The 22,026-nt window shown below is 41.4% G+C and overlaps 2 protein-coding genes across 3 annotated transcripts in view; one reads left to right on the forward strand and one right to left on the reverse strand.

Moving 5' to 3' along the window:
• The window catches only part of ARL3 (ADP ribosylation factor like GTPase 3), a 32,851-nt gene extending 32,392 nt beyond the window's left edge, over positions 1-459 (reverse strand). Inside the window, exon 1 of the mRNA XM_051981319.1 lies at positions 442-459. Coding sequence (XP_051837279.1) covers positions 442-444 — 3 coding nt within the window. The 5' untranslated portion in view covers positions 445-459. The remainder of the gene's footprint in view (positions 1-441) is intronic.
• Positions 460-634: 175 nt separating this feature from the next.
• Positions 635-20,381, forward strand: SFXN2 (sideroflexin 2). Of its 2 annotated transcripts, none has more exons than XM_051981318.1 (12): positions 635-733; positions 12,358-12,545; positions 12,735-12,905; positions 13,103-13,201; positions 13,486-13,561; positions 13,816-13,901; positions 14,370-14,430; positions 15,115-15,181; positions 15,632-15,681; positions 17,066-17,115; positions 17,858-17,905; positions 18,585-20,381. In XM_051981318.1, exons 2-12 carry the CDS (start codon positions 12,385-12,387, stop codon positions 18,682-18,684), a joined length of 969 nt encoding a protein of 322 aa, XP_051837278.1. In that variant the 5' UTR covers positions 635-733; positions 12,358-12,384; the 3' UTR covers positions 18,685-20,381. The 2 variants fall into 2 exon arrangements, with proteins under 2 accessions (XP_051837278.1, XP_051837277.1); XM_051981317.1 differs by lacking the exon at positions 635-733 and adding an exon at positions 764-937.
• The last annotated feature ends 1,645 nt before the right edge of the window (positions 20,382-22,026 follow it).

Consider the following 22,026-nt stretch of genomic DNA (forward strand, 5'->3'; position numbering starts at 1 on the left):
CGGCTGGGGGAGCATGCCCCACACTGGGCGTCAGGCCCTTCCCGCCACTCCCGGATGACTGCATGCAGGACGCCCCCGGGTCCTGGGGAGGGGGAGGAGGGGGTGGCTGAGAACCGTTCTTTACAGCTCTCCCTCGTCCGGGGCTCGGATCCAGCTCCCCCAGCCCCCAGTCCCGTGCGGCTGGGAAGGCTCTCTGGGAATCCCTTCCTCCCCCCACCTCCCTCTCAATCTCCATCCTCAAGCTTCGCCCTCTTCAGGCCCCAGGCCTCCCACCCCGCCCGTCTCAAGCTCTCTCTGCCAGCCCTAGAAACCCCCAGCACCACGGAAAGGGTCTGAAGGCATCCCGGTCTCTCAGTCTAGTGCTGGCTAAGCCCCAGAGTTCAAGAGTTGACCTGGGGTGGGGGGTGGCGGCTCGAGAGCCGCCCAGACACCCACACTCACCATCCTCCCGCAGACTCCTTCCTCCTCCTCCTCCTCCTCCTCCTCCTACTCCAGACTCCCCCGTTACCAGGGGCAACTGCGGCGGCGCCGCCCGTCCCCGGCGCGGGCACCGCCTCCGACGTCCAGTTGTCGCCACACGCACAGCGGAGGCTGGGGCGGAGACAAGAATGAAGGAGAAAGGGAAGGGAGTCCCGCGGGTCCTTTTCCCAAAGAGCGCAAGCGCATAAAGACGCGCTCCAGTCCGATAGCGGGGCCAAGCCCTTCTCTGCGCAGGCGTACTCCTTTTTCTGCGGTAAGCCGGAGAGGACTGGGCTAAGTAGGAGATGGAGAATTGCCCACGTGGCCAACCAGGGATAGCCCCTCCTATGATTGGTCAGGATCCAGAGGCGTGGGGGGTGGAGCCAAAGGGAGGACGAACACTCCTGGGAGGGGTGGCTGCCTCTGTGAGCGCGCTTTAGCTATCCTGTGACTGTGTCGACGTCTGTCCTGGCAGCAGGTTTGACTTTCGGGGAACCGTCTGGGGCGAGGGTGGAGGGACGGCACTGACCATCCTGATTTCTTTCTGCGGACTTCAGAGCCTGGCTTTTAGTAAGGGAGAGGAGTTGCTTTCTGGACAGGTTCAGACCGCTGACTTCAGGTCTTTTTACTGCTCGGTTCCCATGTGCTGAGGTTGCCGCAGGATCAACGTGGCAAAAAAAAAAAAAAAAAAAGAAGGGGGCCCACGTTGGGAAGGGTGGCACTGCCCTTCCAGGTAGTGCCTTGGAAAAGACAAAGGTAGCCATTCCCCCCAATACAAACATCTTGACACGGGCAGAGAAGGTTCCTTGCACATCTAGTCTTCCACCCCCATATCGCAGAGCCCTGGACTGAATTGGTCCTTTGAGGCCGGAATCCAGAAGGCGCGTTCTGGGAGTCTTCCGTGGGGAAAGGCAGGTTCCCGGAGGCCAGGGACCGACACCTGGCAACTTTAGCCTAAGCTTGGATTCTGTGAACCACGATGCTCTGTAGCTCCTACAGGCTCCCAAGCACTTAACCTGCAGGCCTCCTTAGAATACTCATTCCAGGATTGAGGTGGGGTATTTGAGAGCCAGAACTACGTGGTGTTATATCTTGTTCGTTTGGAAAGGGACACTGGATCTTTAGTAAAGATATGGCCACTTTCGTATTTTTGTTGTGTCTGGATCCAAGCCCAGGAAAAATGTTACTTCTAAACAGTTTGAGGTTTTATTGTAACAGATGACATTTGCATAGTATTTTAATATTCACAGTGGTGCTGTTCAGTCCTGTCAGACTCTTGGCTTCGTGGAGGGTTTTCTTGGCAAAGATCCTGGAGTCGTTTGTCATTTTCTTCTTATTGGATTAAGGCAAACAGAAATTAAGTGACTTGTCCAGGATCATAAAGTTGGCAAGTGTTTAAAGCCGTATTTCACCTCAGGTCTTCCTGACGCCAGGCTCTATCCACTGAGTCACCTAGCTGCCTGATCCATAAAATGTTTACATTTCGTTATTTGATGCTTTTATTACTTGGTGAAGTGGTCAGTACAAATATCATTAACCACAATTTTCAGATTAGGCAATTGGGCAGCAGAGCCTTTAACTGAATTATGGATTGGATATAACAAAGACACGGTAGAGATTTGAACCCATTTGACAGCAAACAATATCCTTTGTTTAACCACATAACTGTCTGGAGCTACTTTGGAGGAGTAGGTATGGCTTGGGCTTGAGAATTTTTAGAAAGTTATGTGTCTTTAGGGTTTGTAGTCATAGGTCATCTTCTTTAAAAAAATTGGTATATTTTATTTTTACATTACTTACTTTCCAGTGTATTCATCCATTCTTCCTCACCTCTTTTCAGAAAATCATCCTTCTAATAAGTTAAAAAAAAATCCCAACATATCGTAAAAATCTTATGTGCAGTGTTCCACCTACACCTCATTTCTGCAAAAAATGATGGAGATGGTCACCCTCCTATCCCCTATTTTTGGGGTAGGAGGGAATTAGGTTGCAATAGCAGTAGGCTTTTCTGTCTGGCTGGGGTCAGTGGACTTTGCCCACAGGATAACTTCTTAATTAATCATTTGTTTTGGATATATTTATAAAACTAGACTTCTGTAATTCACAATATATGATGGGTTTTGTTATGTTATAAGAAAGCTTTATTGTCAGCACTTTATTTTAGGATTCAGAGTTCTAGGGGGAGCTTAAATCTAATTGGTGGGAAGGCCCAGCTTCTAGTCTTGTTTCAGGTTGTCTCTCTCCAACAGTCATTCACCCAGCTCAGCTCCGGGGGCCCATTTGAAGGTGCAGGCTAGGCAAGATCAGGGCAGTTTTCATAGCATTCAGACCTTAGCCTCACTTATCTTGGGCAGGTTTCTGCACAGGCTAAAGGAGGACACTCCCTTCTTCTCCCCTTTCTGTAATTACAGAAAGCACTTGTCATTTATTTGTCTGTTGTGAACTCATGCTTGGAAAGTTTGATCTTTGGGGGAGGGTAGCATTTTCCTCAGTTAAAACAGAATTCCAGCCACAGGAATAGGAGACTTCTAGATAGAAATTGGCCAGGTTGTTGACAGCAGCAGAGGTGATGCCATCTGGTTCCTGCCTTGTAGGATCCTTTAGTTGGGTGACAAGACATTCTCCTGTAGTTTATGCTGAAGTGATAAATGGTTACTCAGTTAGAATGCCATATAGTCCCCAAGTATTGCCTAATGGTTTCCAGATGATTGTTTCTTGTGCTAAAGAGATAATGGAAGTTCCTTCTTCAAAATACTTGAGATTTTAACATTTTATTTACCTGAACTGGTGTGTGTAAATATAAAGCTTAGTGGTATCATAGTTTTCATTTTTGAGATTGTTTGAGCAAATCCTGACATCTACATATTTTTTATTCAAAAAGAATAGTAGTCACTGAGCCTAGCAAATCACCTTTTGTTCTTTTCCTGGTGTAGAACTACCAGGGATTATTTGCCTTCCTTTGCTTGCTTAGAGTTTGAGAGGCTGTGAGGGTAAAGGTCTTAGGAGAAAAGAAAGTTAAATATATTTTCCATTCAACAGAAAAAAATGAATTGCAAACCTATGAGTAATTGTTTGCCCTCCACCTCCAGCCCCAGCATACTGGGACTTTCTACCTTGTCCTAAAGTAGCATGCTTGAGATCCTTGTCTATGGTATCAGATCTGGTAAGTTGATTTTACTTATAAATGAAATGAGAAAACATTCAGTGAAACTTTTTCTGTCATGGAATAAGAGGGTCAATAGGAATAGGAGGAAGACACAGGAGTGGAAAAACTTATGTGCTTAGGAACAATTTACAATTCTTGTCTTCAGGCTCTGAAGGCCTTGGTCCCATTGGGAACCATCTGTACCACTTGAAACCACTTTTCTGCTAGCTATTTTGATTTTGGTATTCACCACTCTTCTTCTAGTCATATCAGCTTCTTTTTTGTCCTCAAATGATGAAACTCTGATAAGCTCTTGTAACTCAATCATTTTAGGAGTCTAAGAAAGTAGAATATTTCTCTATTGATATGACAATCCCTTCAGCCAGACAACCATAAAGCTCTTCAGGTTAGCTTTTTGGGATCTGTAGACAAAAAAGCCTAGCCAGCTCTTCAGTAAATGAATTTGCTTTGTCTAATCATCACTTTGTCGTTTCTTAACAGCAAAGTGGAGCAAAACTCATTTTGGTTTTCCTTTGCAATGGAAACAATTCCAATTAGCTCTTCACTTATTACAGTTCTATTTTGTCCAATCACATCCAAACTTCTTTTTCTTCCTCTCAAGCAAGGTATACCTCAGGGAGATTTTACCTTCTCAATTATAGATAGCTATGGAATGAATAATTGGTTAGTGGTTGTCCTTTGTTTTCGAAGATGACCAAAATGACATAATGTGTTGGAGTCAAAATACAGTATATCTGACTGGCTGATCAGATCATTATAAGCTCAGAAAGCTCTACCATAGGTTAGGCACAGATAGTCCATATGAATATTTGAGGTAGAGATGTCTCTAAATGTATGTAAATCATATTTCTTTTGAGTTCTTGTAATCTGTTTTGCTCACAGAATACAGCATCTTTTTTTTGTCACGGGCATGCCATGCTAGCTGATTTTTTTGCAGTGTCTCCCATGTAATGCAATCAATTCCAAAATTCTTCAGAGAGACTTTAAGAGTATTCTTATATGGATTCTTCTACCCACTATGTGAGAGCCTTCTTTGTGTGAATTCTTTGTAAAACAATCTTTCAGGCAAATATACCTTTGGCATTTGAACAATGTAGCCAGTCTGTTGAAATTGCACTCTCTACAGTAGAGTTTGAGTGCTTGGCAGGTTAGTGCAAGAAAGGACCTGATCCATCACCTGGAAAATGGTCATTTACCTAAGAGCAGTGTGGTATCAGAAAGGGCTGAGGAACGGTCAATCTGGTATTTGTTGCTCAACAACTTCAGGATAGACGTCAGGAGGAGAACAGAGGTCTATACGCATCATTTATTGATCTGACCGAGGCCTTTAATATTGTCATTTGTGAGGGCTTATGGAAAATTATGTCAAAATTTGGTTGCCCAAAGAAGTTCATCTGTATTGTATTCCAATTTCATGTTGACATGCTTGCCCACGTTCTGGATAATGGATAATAATCATGTGTTTTCTCAGTCACCAATAGAATGAAGCGAAGCTATGTGCTTGTTCACATGCCTTTTTATCATGTTTTTAGCATTGTTGTCAGATGCCTTATTTAAGGATGGACATGACATCAAGATCAGCTACCACACTGAAGAGAAATTTTTTAATTAGTTTTATTTATTTATTTATTTATTTTTAAAAAATAACTTTTTATTGACAGAACCCATGCCAGGGTAATTTTTTACAACATTATCTCTTGCACTCACTTCTGTTCCGATTTTTCCCCTCTCTCCCTTTACACCCTTCCCCAATGGCAAGCAGTCCTATTCATGTTAAATAAGTTACAGCATATCCTAGATACAATATATGTGTGCAGAATGGAACAGTTCTCTTGTTGCACAGGGAGAATTGGATTCAGAAGGCATAAATAACCCAGGAAGAAAAACAAAAATGCAAGCAATTTATATTCATTTCCTAGTGTTCTTTCTTTGGGTATGGCTGCTTCTGTCCATCCTTGATCAATTGAAACTGAATTAGATCTCTTTGTGGAAGAGATCCACTTCCATCAGAATACATCCTCATACAGTATCGTTGTTGAGGTATATAATGATCTCCTGGTTCTGCTCATTTCACTTAGCATCAGTTCATGTAAGTCTCACCAGTCCTCTCTGTATTCATCCTGCTGGTCATTTCTTACAGAACAATAATATTCCATAATGTTCATATACCACAATTTACTCAACCATTCTCCAATTGATGGGCATCCATTCATTTTCCAGCTTCTAGCCACAGGGCTGCCACAAACATTTTGGCACATACAGGTCCCTTTCCCTTCTTTAGTATCTCAGTAGAAACACTGCTGGATCAAAGGGTATGCACAATTTGATAACTTTTTGAGCATAGTTCCAAATTGCTCTCCAGAATGGCTGGATGTGTTCACAATTCCACCAACTATGTATCAGTGTCCCTGTTTTCCCACATCCCCTCCAACATTCCGTATTATCTTTCCCTGTCATTCTAGCCAATCTGACAGGTGTGTAGTGGTATCTCAGAGTTGTCTTAATTTGCATTTCTCTGATTAATAATGATTTGGAGCATATTTTCATATGGCTATTAATAGTTTTAATTTCTTCATCTCAGAATTGTCTGTTCATCCTTCGACCATTTATCAATTGGAGAATGGCTTGGAAATTTTTTAATTTGAAAACTGCAGGGTGGAATTTAGCTTTCTTCCAGTGAGCTTCCCAGCAACTTCTCCAGGGTTTTCTTCAGCCAATCCACAAAACAATGGCTTTATTCCAAAAACAAGCTGAAAATCCCCCTGGCTCCTGCACACTTGTTTTATTCACCACTCTTATCTCAAATAAGAGACTATTGGTGGTCTCTTTCCCTTAAGAAACAAAATTTATGAATTTTATATTTCTAGCAGTTAGAGATTCAACAGTCCATATTTATTCTTGTCATGCTTAGAACTGTTACTGAATTTGCCACTTTATTATTATTTCTCGTACTATAAAAACATTCAAATCTGCTCAATAAGCTGAAAAAATACAATGCTTTGTAGCCATCTTTGTCTCCATCATTTCCCTATACTCAAAAAGGTCCTCTCAGGGCATTCATCTGAGGGACAGTCCTCTATTTTTGTCTTTTAATTGTCTTCCTCTCTTACATTTTATCTGAGAAAATATGTTTCTTCAGAAGTGGTTTATCCATTTTTAAAATATACAACAATTCTTTTTCTGCCCCTTTATCTTTTTCTAAAAACAAGTTTATTATTTATTTATTTTCAACATTTATTTTTAGAAAATTTTGAGTTCCTCATTTTCTTCCTTCCTCCAGGTCCCTCCTCCACCCATTGAAAAGATGAACATTATATCAATTGCACAAGGGAAATCATGCAAAACATATTTTCATATTAGCCACATTGCCAAAAAAAAGAAAGACATGAAAAATAAAGTGAAAAAATTACACTTCAATCTATACTTATAGTTCTGTAAGGAGACAGCATTTTTATCATGAGTCCTTTGCAGTTTTTTAGATCATTTACTGCTCTGAGTAGCTGTCTTTCACTGTTAATCATCATTACAATATTGCTGTTACTGAGTACAGTGCTCTAATTTTGCTCACTTCTCTTTGTATCATTTCATATAAGTTTTTTCCAATCTGTTTTGAAACTATTTTGCCTATTATTTCTTGTAGCACAATAGTGGTTGTTCAATCATATGAGACTTCTTCATGACCTTATATGATTTTTTAAAAAAATGTATTTATTTAAAACTTAGATACAAAATAGAAAGGAAACAACATAGGGCATTGTCATATGCACAGCAGAACATAAGGGAGAATTCAAAATATGTAACAATAAAATTCCATTTCAAGAAAGCATATATAGTAATAGAAAGCATTGTATTTAGAACTGTTCATCTTTTTTTTTTGCCTCCTTGTAGGTTTTCTTTTGTTTTCTGCTATGTATACTTATACACATATACATATACATAAGTACACACATATGAATATATACATACATGTAATATATACCCTGTATTAACACATGCATATATACACATATCTAAAATTTTATTAATATGATTGAATATAATATAGATTTCTCTCTTGGTTGAATTTTTTTAAACTTTGAGATCAATGATTACTATCTATACCTTTTTTCCCCCCTTAATGAATTTTACTCCTGATCATTGTGTTTGTGTGTAACTCCTGTTTCCTATCCCTGCTAACTCTTCTACTTCTGCCCTGGAATCTCTCCCCCTTTACCCCTTTCCTCCCTATTTCTTCTGCCACTCTTCCCTTCCTCTTTTTCCCATTCCCATTGATCTACAGATCTTATCCCATTCCCATATTGTTAATCTATACACCCTTCTCTATCCCATCTTATCTTATCCCTCCTTTTATTTCTTTATAGATTTTGGAAGGAGATATCCTAGTATAAAGGAACAGAATTGGGAAATAAAGTCTCCTGTTTGAGGAATAAAGACAAAGCAGTTTGATTTGACCATAGAATCTGGGATGGGGGATAATTTACAGTAAGATGGAAAGATAGATTGGGACCAGGTAACAAAGGACTTTGAGTATAAAAGAATGAATTTGAGAGCATATATGATAGTTGAAGATCAAATAGTGGGGAAGGACAATTAGCAACTTCATGCATTATAGGCTATTTAAATAATATCACCTTCACTAAAGCCAGGAGTGGTTATGTTTCAATGAGAATTATTTTGAACTTTCAAAGAAAGATTTGGATTCCACTACTTACTGTCTTTCACCATAAGAACAGAGGATATTACTGTTTGACCACTGTAAGGCATGTAGAAGGTCTTATTAGTAAATAATAGAGTACTTTAGCGATAAATGAGATGGATATCTGTGAAAGAATATGTTTGGGGAGGGAATGGAGTTAGAATTGACTGCCTAATAGGGTATTTTAATTTGTTAGCAATTCCTGTAGGGTTGGTAGAATTTTGGGAGATCAAAGTCTTGCTCTAGTGACTCTCTCTCTTTTTTTTTTTAAATAACTTTTTATTGACAGAACCCATGCCAGAGTAATTTTTTACAACATTATCCCTTGCACTCACTTCTGTTCCTATTTTTCCCCTCCCTCCCTCCATCCTCTCTCCCAGATGGCAGGCAGTCCTATACATGTTAAATATGTCTCAGTATATCCTAGATACAATAGATGTGTGCAGAATGGAACAGTTCTCTTGTTGCACAGGGAGAATTGGATTCAGAAGGTAGAAATAACCCGGGAAGAAAAACAAAAATGCAAACAGTTTACATTCATTTTCCGGTATTCTTTCTTTGGGTGTAGCTCCTTCTATCCATCATTGATCAATTGGAACTAAGTTAGATCTTCTCTTTGTCAAAGAAATCCACTTCCATCAGAATACATTCTCACACAGTATCATTGTTGAAGTATGTAATAATCTCCTGGTTCTGCTCATTTCACCTAGCATCAGTTCAAGTAAGTCTCTCCAAGCCTCTCTGTATTCATCCTGCTGGTCATTTCTTACAGAACAATAATATTCCATAACATTCATATACCACAATTTACCCAGCCATTCTCCCATTGATGGGCATCCATTCAATTTCCAGTTTCTAGCCACTACAAACAGGGCTGCCACAAACATTTTGGCACATACAGGTCCCTTTCCCTTCTTTAGTATCTCTTTGGGGTATAAGCCCAGTAGTAGCACTGCTGGATCAAAGGGTATGCACAGTTTGATAACTTTTTGGGCATAATTCCAGATTGCTCTCCAGAATGGTTGGATTCGTTCACAACTCCACCAACAATGCATCCCTTCCAACATTCATCATTATTTTTTCCTGTCATCTTAGCCAATCTAGCAGTATCATCTAAAGAAAGAACATAAAGTTCTGGCCATCCCCATTGACCAATATCTAATCTATTCTTAGAAGTGAAAGGTCAGAGAATTAGGGGAAGTAGGCCACCTGCTCCAAGCCTAAATCTATTCGCAAATTGAGACTAGGAAGATGCTATTCTTATAGACACCTATGTTCCCTTTAGACCACAATTTCTTAACTGGGTCCTTAAACCTTTTTTTTTTTTTTAAATATATATTTTGATAACTGTATTTCCACATAATTGCGGTGGTTGGGTTTTTTTTTTTTGTTTGTTTGTTTTGTTTGATGGTTGTTGGTTTGTTTGTTTGTACATTTATGTATTTTTTCTCAATCACTTTAAAAACTTTATGAGAAAAGATCTGTAGATTTCACCAGATTGCCAAAAGAGTCCATAACACAACAGAGTTTAAGAACCTTTTACAAAGGTTGACCTATAGACCAAGAATCTGCCTTGGGCTTGAGTGCTGATCTGGTGATATTTTTACCCTGAGCACTAGTCCTGTGTCTAGAATTGCTTCTTTGACAGTACTTTTATTCTTGGGACAACACATCGGCTGAGTAGAGACTTAGGATACATAGATTTAGGATGTCAGATCTGGAAGAGACTTCACAATTATCCAGTTCAACCCTATGTTTTTACAATAAAATTCAAGGGGAAAATGCTTTTTAATTAGTAAGCACTTAGTAAATATTTGATGAATTGATTTGTCCTCAGTCACACAGTTACTCATTGGCAGAACTTTGACTAGAGTCCAGATTTCCCAAGTTTCAGCCCTAATGTTTCTTTCATTAGACCCTGGAAAACCAGATCTGTGTAAACTGGTTGAAAACTTAACTGTTAACCATCAGTTAAATTTTGAGTGTCTTTCCTATGCATTGACAGGAAAACAGTGGCAGCCTCTATTGACCAGAAATAAATACAGAGGCCACGCGGTATGGTGAAGATCCCTGCAAAAGTTTTAAATCATAACTCTGTCACTCTTTAGCTGAACTAGCCACTTTTATTTTTTTTATTAGCCACTTTTCTAGATCTTAATTAGAGTAATCATTTAACCTCTCTGAACCTGTCTCTTCATGTACAAAATGGGAATAATAATAAGGTTCAGCATGAGATAGTGGGAAAAGCCCTGAATTTGGAGAAGGGAAATGAACTTGATGAGTTTAGGATCCTAGGCCAGTCAGTTTACCTTTTTAAGTCTTGGTTTCCTCATCTGTAAAATGTGTATAATACTTAGACTGCTTGAAATCTGGAATTATGCCCAAAAAGTTATCAAATTGTGCATACCCTTTGATCCAGCAGTGTTACTTCTGGGCTTATATCCCAAAGTAATAAAGAAGGGAAAGGGACCTGTATGTGCCAAAATGTTTGTGGCAGCCCTGTTTGTAGTGGCTAGAAACTGGAAATTGAATGGATGCCCATCAATGGGAGAATGGCTGGGTAAATTGTGGTATATGAATGTTATGGAATATTATTGTTCTGTAAGGAATGACCAGCAGGATGAATACAGAGAGGACTGGCAAGACTTACATGAACTGATGCTAAGTGAAATGAGCAGAACCAGGAGATCATTATACACTTTGACAACAATATTGTATGAGGATATATTCTGATGGAAGTGGATTTCTTTGACAAAGAGACCTAACTGAGTTTCAATTCATAAATGATGGACAGAAGCAGCTACACCCAAAGAAAGAACACTGGGAAATGAATGTAAACTATTTGCATTTTTTATTTTCTTCCCGGGTTATTTTTACCTTCTGAATCCAATTCTCCCTGTGCAACAAGAGAACTGTTCGGTTCTGCAAACATATATTGTATCTAGGATATACTGCAACATAGCTAACATATATAGGACTGCTTGCTATCTAAGGGTGGGGGTGGAGGGAGGGAGGGGAAAAATTGGAACAGAAGCGAGTGCAAGGGATAATGTTGTAAAAAAATTACCCTGGCATGGATTCTGTCAATATAAAGTTATTATTAAATAAAATAAAATTTAAATTAAAAAAAAAAGGAAAAAAAAAAAGAAACTAAATGGAATAGTCTAAGATGGTGCTAGGTGAGGAGGGCTTGAAGTAGAGTAGTGGCTTTTTAAATTAAAAAAAAAATCAGATGTAAAAGAATTTGTGCAAGTAAAATCAACAAAACTTGGGGAGTGAAGGAGGGAAAGGACATGAGTCTCTTTTTGCCCTACTCAGGAATAGAAGATTCCTAAAGGCTTTTCCTGTTGGCCTGGGGCAGGAGCATAGTTGAGAAATACCTGAGTTAGGGAGAAGAGTATTGTGGGTTGGTGCTTCATTCTTGTCTTAAACCACATGCTTGTTAACATGTTTGTGGGGACTATTTGCAAACCTGAGTGATTGGAAAGATAGAAATAGGCAACCCCTTAGGGGGTAAAGATGCTGAATTCTGTTTGAGGAAGGTTGAGATATGAGAACATGCAGAAAATGCCCAAGTTGGTGGTGCAGGACTGGAACTCAGGAGTGAAACTAGGGCTGGGATCCATAGATCTGGGAGTCATCTGAACAAAAATGATGATGACATGCAGAGGAACTAATGAGGTCACCAAAAGAGTATGTGTGGAGAGAAGAGGGCTCAGAGCACATGGTTGCTGATCTGCCTAGCAAAGGAAACTAAGAGAATAGCCAAAAGAGGGAAACATATTGCTGTCCAATTGTTTCCTATGAGCTAGACTGAATTCCTTTAGGGCCAAGACTGAGTCTTCAATTTCCTCTTCAGAATGGTCAGGAACAAGGCTGATAGTGGCAACAAGAGACCAGGAAAACGCTCGTGGATTGCCAGTATGGTGGGAGTAACAGTGCAGGTGGCAGGTCAGACCAGTGTGAAGTGATTGATGTTTGGGTGATCCCCTCTGAGAAACAGCCTCAGTTCCCCTCTTCATTCTCCATTTTCCAGTTCTCTGGTTCTTTGTGAGAAAGGAAGATGGAGGTAGATTTGTCCAGCTTCAATATTGACACCCCTCGATGGGACCAGGGCACCTTCGTGGGTCGACTGAAGCATTTCTTCAACATCACGGACCCTCGTACAGCTCTTGTTTCGGAGCAGACACTGGACTGGGCCAAGATCATGGTTGAAAGTAGCCGGTGAGTATCCAGTGGTCCCCAGCAGGTTCAGACATGTGGCAAAGGTTGGACCCAGGATAAGCTGGGTATGCTCCTGTATGTGTGAGTGTGTGTACTTTGGGAGGGTAAAACTTAGAAAGTGGATTATTGGGGGACTTTTTCCGGGAGACTGATTGATCTCTTCCCCTGACTCGGGGCTGAGTGTTGCAGGCATGGTGCCGTGCCCCCCGGCACCAGCCAGGAGCAGCTGCTGTACGCCAAGAAGCTATATGACTCAGCCTTCCACCCAGATACTGGGGAAAAGATGAATGTGATTGGGCGGATGTCATTCCAGGTGCCAGGAGGCATGGCCATCACAGGCTGTATGCTCCAGTTCTACAGGTGGGACTGGGGGTCAGGAGGAGGTGGGGCAGGCTGGCATGGGGTTCAGGCCATTTTCTCTATGCAGAGTGGGAAAGTCTAGCCTCCATTTTAATCTCCAGTAGTCTAGAGCTGTTGGCCCCCACCTAGCCTGGGTTACTCTGTTCTCATCACCACATGCTTGACTCCCCCTTCATCCCTCTCCTTTTCCTTGACAGAACAATGCCTGCAGTGGTTTTCTGGCAGTGGGTGAACCAGTCCTTCAATGCTTTGGTCAACTACACCAACCGGAACGCAGCCAGCCCCGTTTCAGTCAGGTAGTGACTGCCCCGGTGCTCAGGGCTGCCGAGGTGTCTGGATTCCGGGACAGAAGATCCCCAGAGTCTGTCCCAGCGGGGACCCGCGGGACACACTGGCCCGGTGCTCCTCACTCTCCATCACTGCGCAGATGGGCTGCCAGCTTATTCCTATCTCGAGACTCTCTCTCTCTACAGTCTGGTTTCTGTGTCTTTGGAGCCTCAAGACTCAGGGGCCGGCTGTAGCGTCCTTTCTATCCCCTCTTGCTCCCAGTCCTGCCCACAGCAATCCTTTCCTCCTTTAGGCAGATGGTTGTATCCTACTTCACAGCGACCACTGCAGCCTTGGCTACTGCCCTGGGACTTAACATGTACACCAAGGTATGTCAAGGGCTGCCACCAGGGGGCGGCAAAATCCTGGGGAAATATCTTGGGTGGGTATACTACAAATGAGACAAAGCTGGGGCTGGAGGATGGGTGTTGTTGGGAGAGGGCTTGAGGTCATTGCCTCATAGTGGAGAAAAGGAATATCTGGGGCTTGATTTCTCTTCTCTGTTTCTTTGTGACCTGTGGGGGCTTATAGAGCCTCAAACCATCCTTCTGACATAGGCTGACATCTTCCACTGTCCCCACAGAAAGCCCCACCTTTGGTAGCCCGATGGGTACCCTTTGCTGCCGTTGCTGCTGCTAATTGTGTGAACATCCCTATGATGAGACAACAGTGAGTAGGATTCCCCTCCTGCTTCTTTTCTTAATCCTCCTCAAACAATCCTGGATATAATTTGTATTTATATGTTATATTCCCCCAGTGGTATAAAAGCTCCTTGAGGGGAAGGACTGATTTCTGTTTTGTTTTTGTATTCCCAAGGCCAATTTTCATTGGATTGGATTGGTGGACAAAAGGAAGGGAATTAATCTTGTGGAAAAAAGGGAGTTTGAATGTGAGAGCTCCCCTTATTTTCTGTGCATGTTTCCTCATGACAGTTACAGATCAAAACAAAATTTAAGAAAGGACATTAGTGGATAAAACAGAACAGATAGCATCTGAGAAATTAGAGGAGTTTTTACTGGGCACCTGAATTGAGCAGATTCATTTCATTTGGGTTGTAGTTTGGTTCCAAGTTTTCTGGCAGCTGAATTAAAGAAAGGCCACAAGTTTATGCAGTTTTGACTGTCAATCTATGTCTAGGGAGCTCATCCATGGCATCACTGTGACTGACAAGAATTCTCAAGAGTTGGGTCGATCACGGGTGAGCTGGAAGCATCTGTATGGTTTGAAATGAATTGGGAGGGAGGGAAGAGGTTGGAATTCCTTCCACATCCTGGGCATATGCTGATTCTTGAATTTGGAAAATAGTTTATACCCCATTTTCTGCTTTTCTTTTCTTCTGTTTTTTCCTTTGCTTATGACTTGCCCCATTTAAACTCTCTCCTCTCATGCTTGGCCATTCATAGGGTCTTTTATGGGGGGTATAGCTGGCCTTTGGGTAGTATTAGATTTAGCTGGGGGCAATAGATAGAAAGTCAGATGTGGAGTCAGGAAGACTCATCTTCCTGAGTTTCAAGTCTGGTCTTAGACACTTACTAGCTGTGTGATCTTGGGCAGGTTGCTTAATGTTGTTTGCCTCAGTTCTTCATCTGTAAAGTGAGCTGGAGAAGAAAATGGCAAACTACTAAAATATCTTTACCAATAAAACCCCAAACAGGGTCACCAAGAATTGGATGTGACTGAAAAAGGTTGCCTTGAACAACCAGCACAAATATGTAGAGGCAGTTTTTTAGTAAAACTATCTCATATATATATATATATATATATATATATATATATATATATGTATATCAGGGCTATTGGACTGGTTCTTGAGCCACGTGTGTATGTAGAATGGGCAATGATCTAGGATCTCTGACAACTACTTCCCTCTATTCTTTTTTAGAAAGCTGCAGCCATTGGCATCTCCCAGGTGGTCATTTCCCGAATTACCATGGCAGCTCCTGGGATGAGTAAGAATTTAAGGGCCACTCCTCCCCTAGGAGAAACCCCCCTGGAGGGTGGAGAACTGAGATAGGGACTTCAATGGGACCTGAGTTTTACATTGTCATCTTGGTTTTCCTGGGTTTAGAGGAAATAAGCACCTTTTTTGAAATGGAAATTGACACTGGTTAGATTGTTGAAGGTTCTTAAAATCTTCTTCCAATCCTTCTCATATAGAATTTTGCCCTTTACTCTTTTTTCCCCATATAGCCTGGGTTTGGGGGTGGGGTGAGGAATGTGACAAAGTCAAATTACATCCCCTTTACATCCTTGACATTTTGTTCTTGAACCACCAAGAAAAGAGGCAAAGGAATAGTTAGTTCAATAGTTTGATTTCAGAAGGAAATTTGTGGAAGATTTAAGAATGCCCTTCTTGACTTTATCTCACATCATATCTGACTTATCTCTTCCCTCTCTAGTCTTACTCCCAATTCTTATGGAAAGGCTGGAGAAGTTGGCTTTCATGAAGGTGAGTGATTTGCAAGATCGTGGATTTAGAGCTAGAAGGAACTTTAGTGGCCATGAAGTCCAACTACTTTATTTTACAGATAAGGAAAAAGATTGAAAGAGTTAGTTGTTAAGGACCATGTCTCAGTGAAGAGGCAGGTCAATTCTCAGAGAGCTTCCACAACTGTGAATCATAACACTTGAAGGAGTTGCAGAGCAGCCTTTATTGACACAGATGTTCCTCTGGATTGGGAATGAAATAAACTGGAGGCAAGAAGGAAGAGGAGAGAGGTCAGAGAAAGAAACTGCCTCTCAGTCTCCTTGTATAATCATCATCCTCTCACATGAAAAGATCCATTCTACAGGTCTGAGTTAGACCTCCAGCAGCCACTGGCAAGTGGCTCCTGTATCACAACAGTTAGCTAATAAGTGACTGAGATAGGACTCAAATACAGGTCTTCCTAAATCCACTCTCCACCATTCCATCTCATTGTTACTTTTCTTTCTACCTTCCCCTACCCATCATCCCAAACAAGTCTAGGAATTCATCACTCTTCTAATTCTTACCTCCTACCATCACTTAATCTCCCTTCTCTCTTCTTTTCAACAGTTCTGTATAATCTTCCCCTGGTACGGTTTCCAGTCTTATAAGAATGCAGGGGTCAGAATCTTCCTTTACCCTGCATCCCTATAGACTTCTGCCGTTCCATTTCTGCAAGAAAAATGATAATGTTATGCCACAGTTCTCTTTAACTGTCCTGACTCAGTTTCCCTGTCTCAGTTTCTATTATCTCGGCGGGACCTCCAAATTGTAATGCCTGAGAAACTGAGGCAGGAGAGAGATTAGAGAGGTTTAATATTTTATTAATTGGAGAGTAAGATTGACTGGACAGGACTCTCATCTCAGATTATCCAGTCAGACAGAGATAAGTATACTGGGACCAAGGAATCCATATTGGTCCCAGGTCTGGAGGACCCAAAGAATCCAGCGTCCAGCATACAACTGCCAGCTGCCATACTCCAGCAATGAATGAAGGAACCCCAACTTCTTAAATACCTTTTTGGAGACAGAGAAAGGGAGGGAAAGTTTTTTATCAGGGAGGGGAAGCCATAAAACCTAAAAATTCCAGAGACAAAGAAGTAAAGATATCATGGGTTGATCTTGGAATATTCTAAAGGAATATTGTAAATCCGTAAAAGAATCAGGAGATCTACTCTTTTATCTTGCTAATTTATAACCCGAGAGCGAATATCCTTAGTTTTACTGGGTCAGAGACAGAACAGTTAAGGAAACTGAGACAGGGAAACTGAGTCAGGACAGTTAAAGAGAACTGTGGCATAACAATAACTGGGTTTCCTTGCTGGTAGTCAAGTAATCTCCATCTATTTGTCTGTTTTTCTTTCAGAAAATTCAGTTCCTGCATGCCCCATTGCAGGTGATGCTGGTAGGAGGCTTGTGAGTATTACTTTCTCTGGCTTATATTTTCAGGCATCCTGGGAGGGACATTCAATCCACATTACAAACAAGTGTCTGTGTTGCCGAGTTGTGCAACATGCCCTCGTTTAATCTTTTTTGGAAAGCAAATGGTGACAGAGGTGGCTTCAAGGGTAAAGGGATCAATAGTTACCTCCTGGAAAGGTCTCTCTGGATTGTCTGTAGAAGTAAGTGCCAACTATTAACTATCACAGTGCCCTTTAGTTCCATGAGCTTCCATAAAATTTTGCCCTGAGTAGATCTGGGTAGAGGTGGTTGTCAGTGACCTAGTCCTGATTCAGCCAGAACTATGTTGAGTTAATTGAGCCTTGTATGGCAAATTAAATCCACTAGTCCTTTCTTTCCTATTTCCTCTCACCCAAATCTAAGGAGTGTGAAGAACTCCAAATTCTAGAAATCAAAACATCATTGTGGGTTCACATGTATTCAGCATTACAATTAGACAATGGAGACCTAGGTGAACTCTTTTAGGGCTGTTTCCTAGTATCTGTAATAGACATGGGCCCAATGCTGTATTTCCTTGCTTGTCCTCTCATTTTTTACCATATACTCATGCCCTTTAGGAACTTGAAAGTGTAATTTCATTTGGGAGTCAGGGTGGATACTTGGGCACTGGAGTGGAAAGAGAGGGAAAGAGATTTTGGTATAATTAGGCTCTTGTGAGACAGAGTTGGAGATGACTGTAAATTCTTTCCTCTTCCAGCCTCGTCTTCATGGTACCTGTGGCCTGTGCCATTTTTCCACAGACATGGTAATTCTTTCTTTTCCCCTTTCTTTTAGTGACTAGACCTTTCTCCATTCTTGCTTAATGCCTTGGGGATGGGAGAGGAAATCATAGGTACATAGATTTAGAGTTGGAAAGAGCCCTGAAGGTCACTAGAAGACTGGGCTACTTAGAAAAGGAAGATGAAGTGCTGATATCATGCAGGTCTCAAATAGCAGAGCTGGGCTTTGTAAAGTTCTTTGAAAACAAAGTTTTTCAGATCCCATACTTTTCCCACTGCACCACAAGACTACATGCATCACTTATGACTAGAGGGCCCTTCAGACAGGGTTATAAGCTTAAAATTCTCTCTGTTTTATATTGTGTGGTTGATAAAAGAGATAGTTCTTGACTTTATGAGGATAATTTTATTTCTTTGGTTCAGGAGCTGCTTAGATACTGTTCATAGCCATAGGTTCATGGGACCAGATAATAAAAGGCAGCTCCTTGTCACTATACAGCCACCAGTCACTTTAGTTTGAACTGGGCTTTGGAACTAAATAAGGTGGATGATATCATATTTGCAACTGAATAATTACCGGATAGGATGATTCTTCAAAAGTTGTTCTTTGTCCAGTTAGCACAGTCTTCATCCAGTTCCCTTCCCCAGCCCTGGAGTGCTGTTTCATACCTGAATTATTAAAAGTGTCACACCTTCCTTTCTCAGTGAGATGGCAGTCTCACATCTGGAACCCGAACTCCGAGATTCCCTCAAAGCTAAGCATGGAGACCTCATCTCTTTCGTCTACTTCAACAAAGGACTCTGAAGTTCCAATTCTTCATCTCTTGGCTTCCCCAGGCCCTCAGAATTTCCTTTCTTCCCTCTCACTTCCCAACACAGTATAAAAGCTAGGCTGAATTTGGGGGTGAGGGGGGTGGATTAGATGCTATCTATGCTCAAGCCCTGCTGCTCTTCCCACTGCAGACTGCTGTCAGAGAAAGTGTGTGATATAGTGAGAGGACAGATGCTCAAACTGAGTGACCAACTTTGAGGGCTCTGTTCCTCCAGATCCCCCCAAATTTTCATGCCTGTCACTCAGGCACACCATCAGCCTTTATACCCAGGAGCTCTAGTCTCTAGTGGAGAAAAAATCTTCTGAGATCTGGGTAAAGGAGATTAAGGAAAATACCCTGAGGGTATTTTCAAGGTAATGGGGGCTGGTACTTTAGAATTCCTGATTGCAGTCTGATCAAAGACATTTACTTGACTAAGATGGGCAGTGAAGAAATTTCCAGACTAACCCTTTCTAGTTCTAACCTCAGATGTGCTGAAAAACTTGGGACCTTTTCCCCATCTCTGACCCTTAATAGCTGGATGACCCTAAAAGAGTCATTTAACTTCTGGTGTCAGTTTAATGAAGTTAATAATAATCAAAGTATCTACCTCACAGGATTGTGAGGATCAAATGAGAGAAAGTTTATCAAAGTGCTTAGCAAGTCTTAAAGTATTCTATAAATGTCAGATTAGTATTACTCTTTGTATTCCTATTATGGTGGCCACTTTGTCTTAAATCTGTAGGAATTGGTCTGATAAAATCTCTTGCAGATCTCTGATTGCCAAATCCTTGCTTGCTGAAATCCCCCAGGGATGCAGGTGTTGAGGCTAGATTTTCCATGTCCGGGAGTGCCTGAGGCCAGTGGTCAATAGGCTGATTGTCCAGGGGTCCTCAAACTTTTTAAATAGGGGGCCAGTTCACTGTCCCGCAGACTGTTGGAGGGCCGGACTATAGTAAAAACAAAAACTTTGTTTTGCGGGCCTTTAAATAAAGAAACTTCATAGCCCTGGGTGAGGGGGATAAACGTCCTCAGCTGCCGCATCTGGCCCACAGGCCGTAGTTTGAGGACCCTATGAACAATCTCTTGGGCATTTTTATTGCTATTTGAGGTGGAAATTCACCTGATTATTAATTTTTTTTAGATAAAATTTATTGGCTATGAATGAAAGTTCTTCCCAAGAACCAGTCTATTTGGGTAGGTCTCAACTGAAACTTCTGGGCAGAAATGCATTGATATGGCATTTCTAAGTCCTGTCCCTCCCTGGCTTCTGCTAAGAAAATGGTGCTGAGTAGGAAATGGAAGAATGATTTTGATACAAACAACAACAAAAACCCTTCACTGAAGTGCTAACCCTCATTCAGCCTCTACTATCCTAAAGTCCCCACAAAGACCCAGCTGCCTTGTGTGGTTGGGGGGGGGGGGTCATTTCTTAGTCCTGGGGCTGATACAGACAAGAATTTTTTCAAAGTTTCTGCCTCTTGAGAAGATCTTACTGTGAACTGAATAAATCTTTTAAAAAGTTAATTTAAAAATTCTTGAATTAAAGGTTTAAACATTTCTTTTAAAAGGCGATCCAGTTATATCTTTTCTTAGCATATTTTGATTCTTTCAGGGTGGTGTGGAAATATGCCTAAAACCCAGAGCCTTGGCATCTGGCATCATTAAAAAGAGGAAAGAGAAAAACCTTGATTGGGTTCTTGGATCTTTTCATTTTTTCCCCTTTCCTACTCCTCCCCTCCTCCCCCCCAGTTACAGTTAATATATAGTTACAGTTACAGATAATGATATCTATCTCCTGGTTTACGTAGCATTATGAACAGTCATTTTCATTCTCATTCTCAAAAATCCAACCTCTCAAATTAGAAGAGTTCAGCATAAGCTTCCCTTTGTCCCTTTTTATATGGGGATATCAATTTACAGTTTTCACAGCATCTTCGAAGTTATGTTCTCATTTGTTTTTCATTACATCCTCATTCAATAACTGAGGCAGGTGTTCCCTTTATACAGAAAAAGAAACTGAGTCTCAGAAACATAATTTGCTTAAGCTCATCCAATAGTTGGAAGTTGATACTTCATAAAATTTACCCAGCATTTGATATGCATCATTTCATTTGATCCTTAAAATAACACTTTAGGTAATTGCTATCCAGACTTTGATGGATAAGAAAACTTGATTAAAGCAGTGAAGTGACCTATTTAAAAAATAAAAACAAGAACAAAAACCTACCAAGTGACAAAGCCTGGGGTTTGAGCCCGGGTTTTTTAAATAGTATTATACGGTACACTAGGAAGCTTCCCCCAGAAAAAATCTGGCAAAACCTATTAAACTGTTTTTATGCTTGTCCTGTCCTGTCCTTTCCTAGATTATCTGGATAAGACTTCCTTCCAAGAGACCTCTGGGAGCTGGGGGAGGGGGAAAGTGGGATTCCTGCCAAATCCAATTAATGCAAAATGTTTGCCAAACCAGACTGCCTGGCTAAATTGGCTATTTATTTTCTGGCTCCCTAATGATGTTTACAGCTAGTCCTTTGTGCAGAGGACTAATTAACCCCACCAGGACAGAATAGGGTCTCCCTGTTGTGAAATGAGCCAGGCCCCAGCTTGCTGGGCCCTACTCCCAGAGAGCACGATTTGTGGGGCTGGTGAATTTATTTCTAAGAAACTCCAAGTTGGAGAAGCGCTCTTGATACTTTTTCAGCTTGGGAGAGCAGGATATTCTGAGCTGAACTGTGTCTGGAAATTCCTGAGCCTGGGGCAAACCTTGATTCCTGCAGAGGAGGCCATTTCTTCTGTTGGGGGCCCAACTTCTGGGAAAGATGGGATTGGGTTTATTGCATCCGGCTCTAGAAAGCGGAGCTGGGAGAAACGGAGCTAAATTGCAACTTGGCTTTTAAGAAAGAGCTTCCCGAACCATCAGACCAGCCCTACCACCAGATGGTAGTCAATATCCCAGATCAGCTCCTCAATTGGAAACTAGGAAGGTGACATATTATGGAAGGGAATCCAACTACAAAGGCTGAATTGGATGATTTCTGAGATCCTTTCAATCTAGATCCCAGGAGGAGAGAAAGCTGACTCCCTTCCATATCCTGGAAGAGCGTGCTCTCTGAGACCTTCCTGTGCATGTTTGAGGGTGCCTTGAAGAGGCAAACTCCATGGACAGAACCCTTTGGTTTAGTACTGGCTCTGCCATTTTAAACTCCCGTGAGATCTGAGGCAAGTCGCTTCCATTTTTCACGGTCATGTTTTGTTTTGTTGGGAAAAGGAAGGAAAATGTAAAGTTACTTTAAACTTAAAAAAAATTTTGAGTCTCATGTAATATGGGGGGAAGA

The sequence above is a fragment of the Antechinus flavipes genome, chromosome 2, assembly GCF_016432865.1.
Source record: "Antechinus flavipes isolate AdamAnt ecotype Samford, QLD, Australia chromosome 2, AdamAnt_v2, whole genome shotgun sequence".
In the NCBI taxonomy this organism is placed as follows: domain Eukaryota; kingdom Metazoa; phylum Chordata; class Mammalia; order Dasyuromorphia; family Dasyuridae; genus Antechinus; species Antechinus flavipes.

What these genes read in the sequence shown, in the direction of transcription:
- SFXN2 (XM_051981318.1), top strand. Translation starts at nt 12,385, where the DNA reads ATGGAGGTAGATTTGTCCAGCTTCAATATTGACACCCCTCGATGGGAC. An exon ending in AAGAGTTGGGTCGATCACGG is followed by an intron (nt 14,431 to 15,114) that starts GTGAGCTGGAAG and finishes ATTCTTTTTTAG; the next exon opens with AAAGCTGCAGCCATTGGCAT. An exon ending in GTGATGCTGGTAGGAGGCTT is followed by an intron (nt 17,116 to 17,857) that starts GTGAGTATTACT and finishes TTCCTCTTCCAG; the next exon opens with CCTCGTCTTCATGGTACCTG.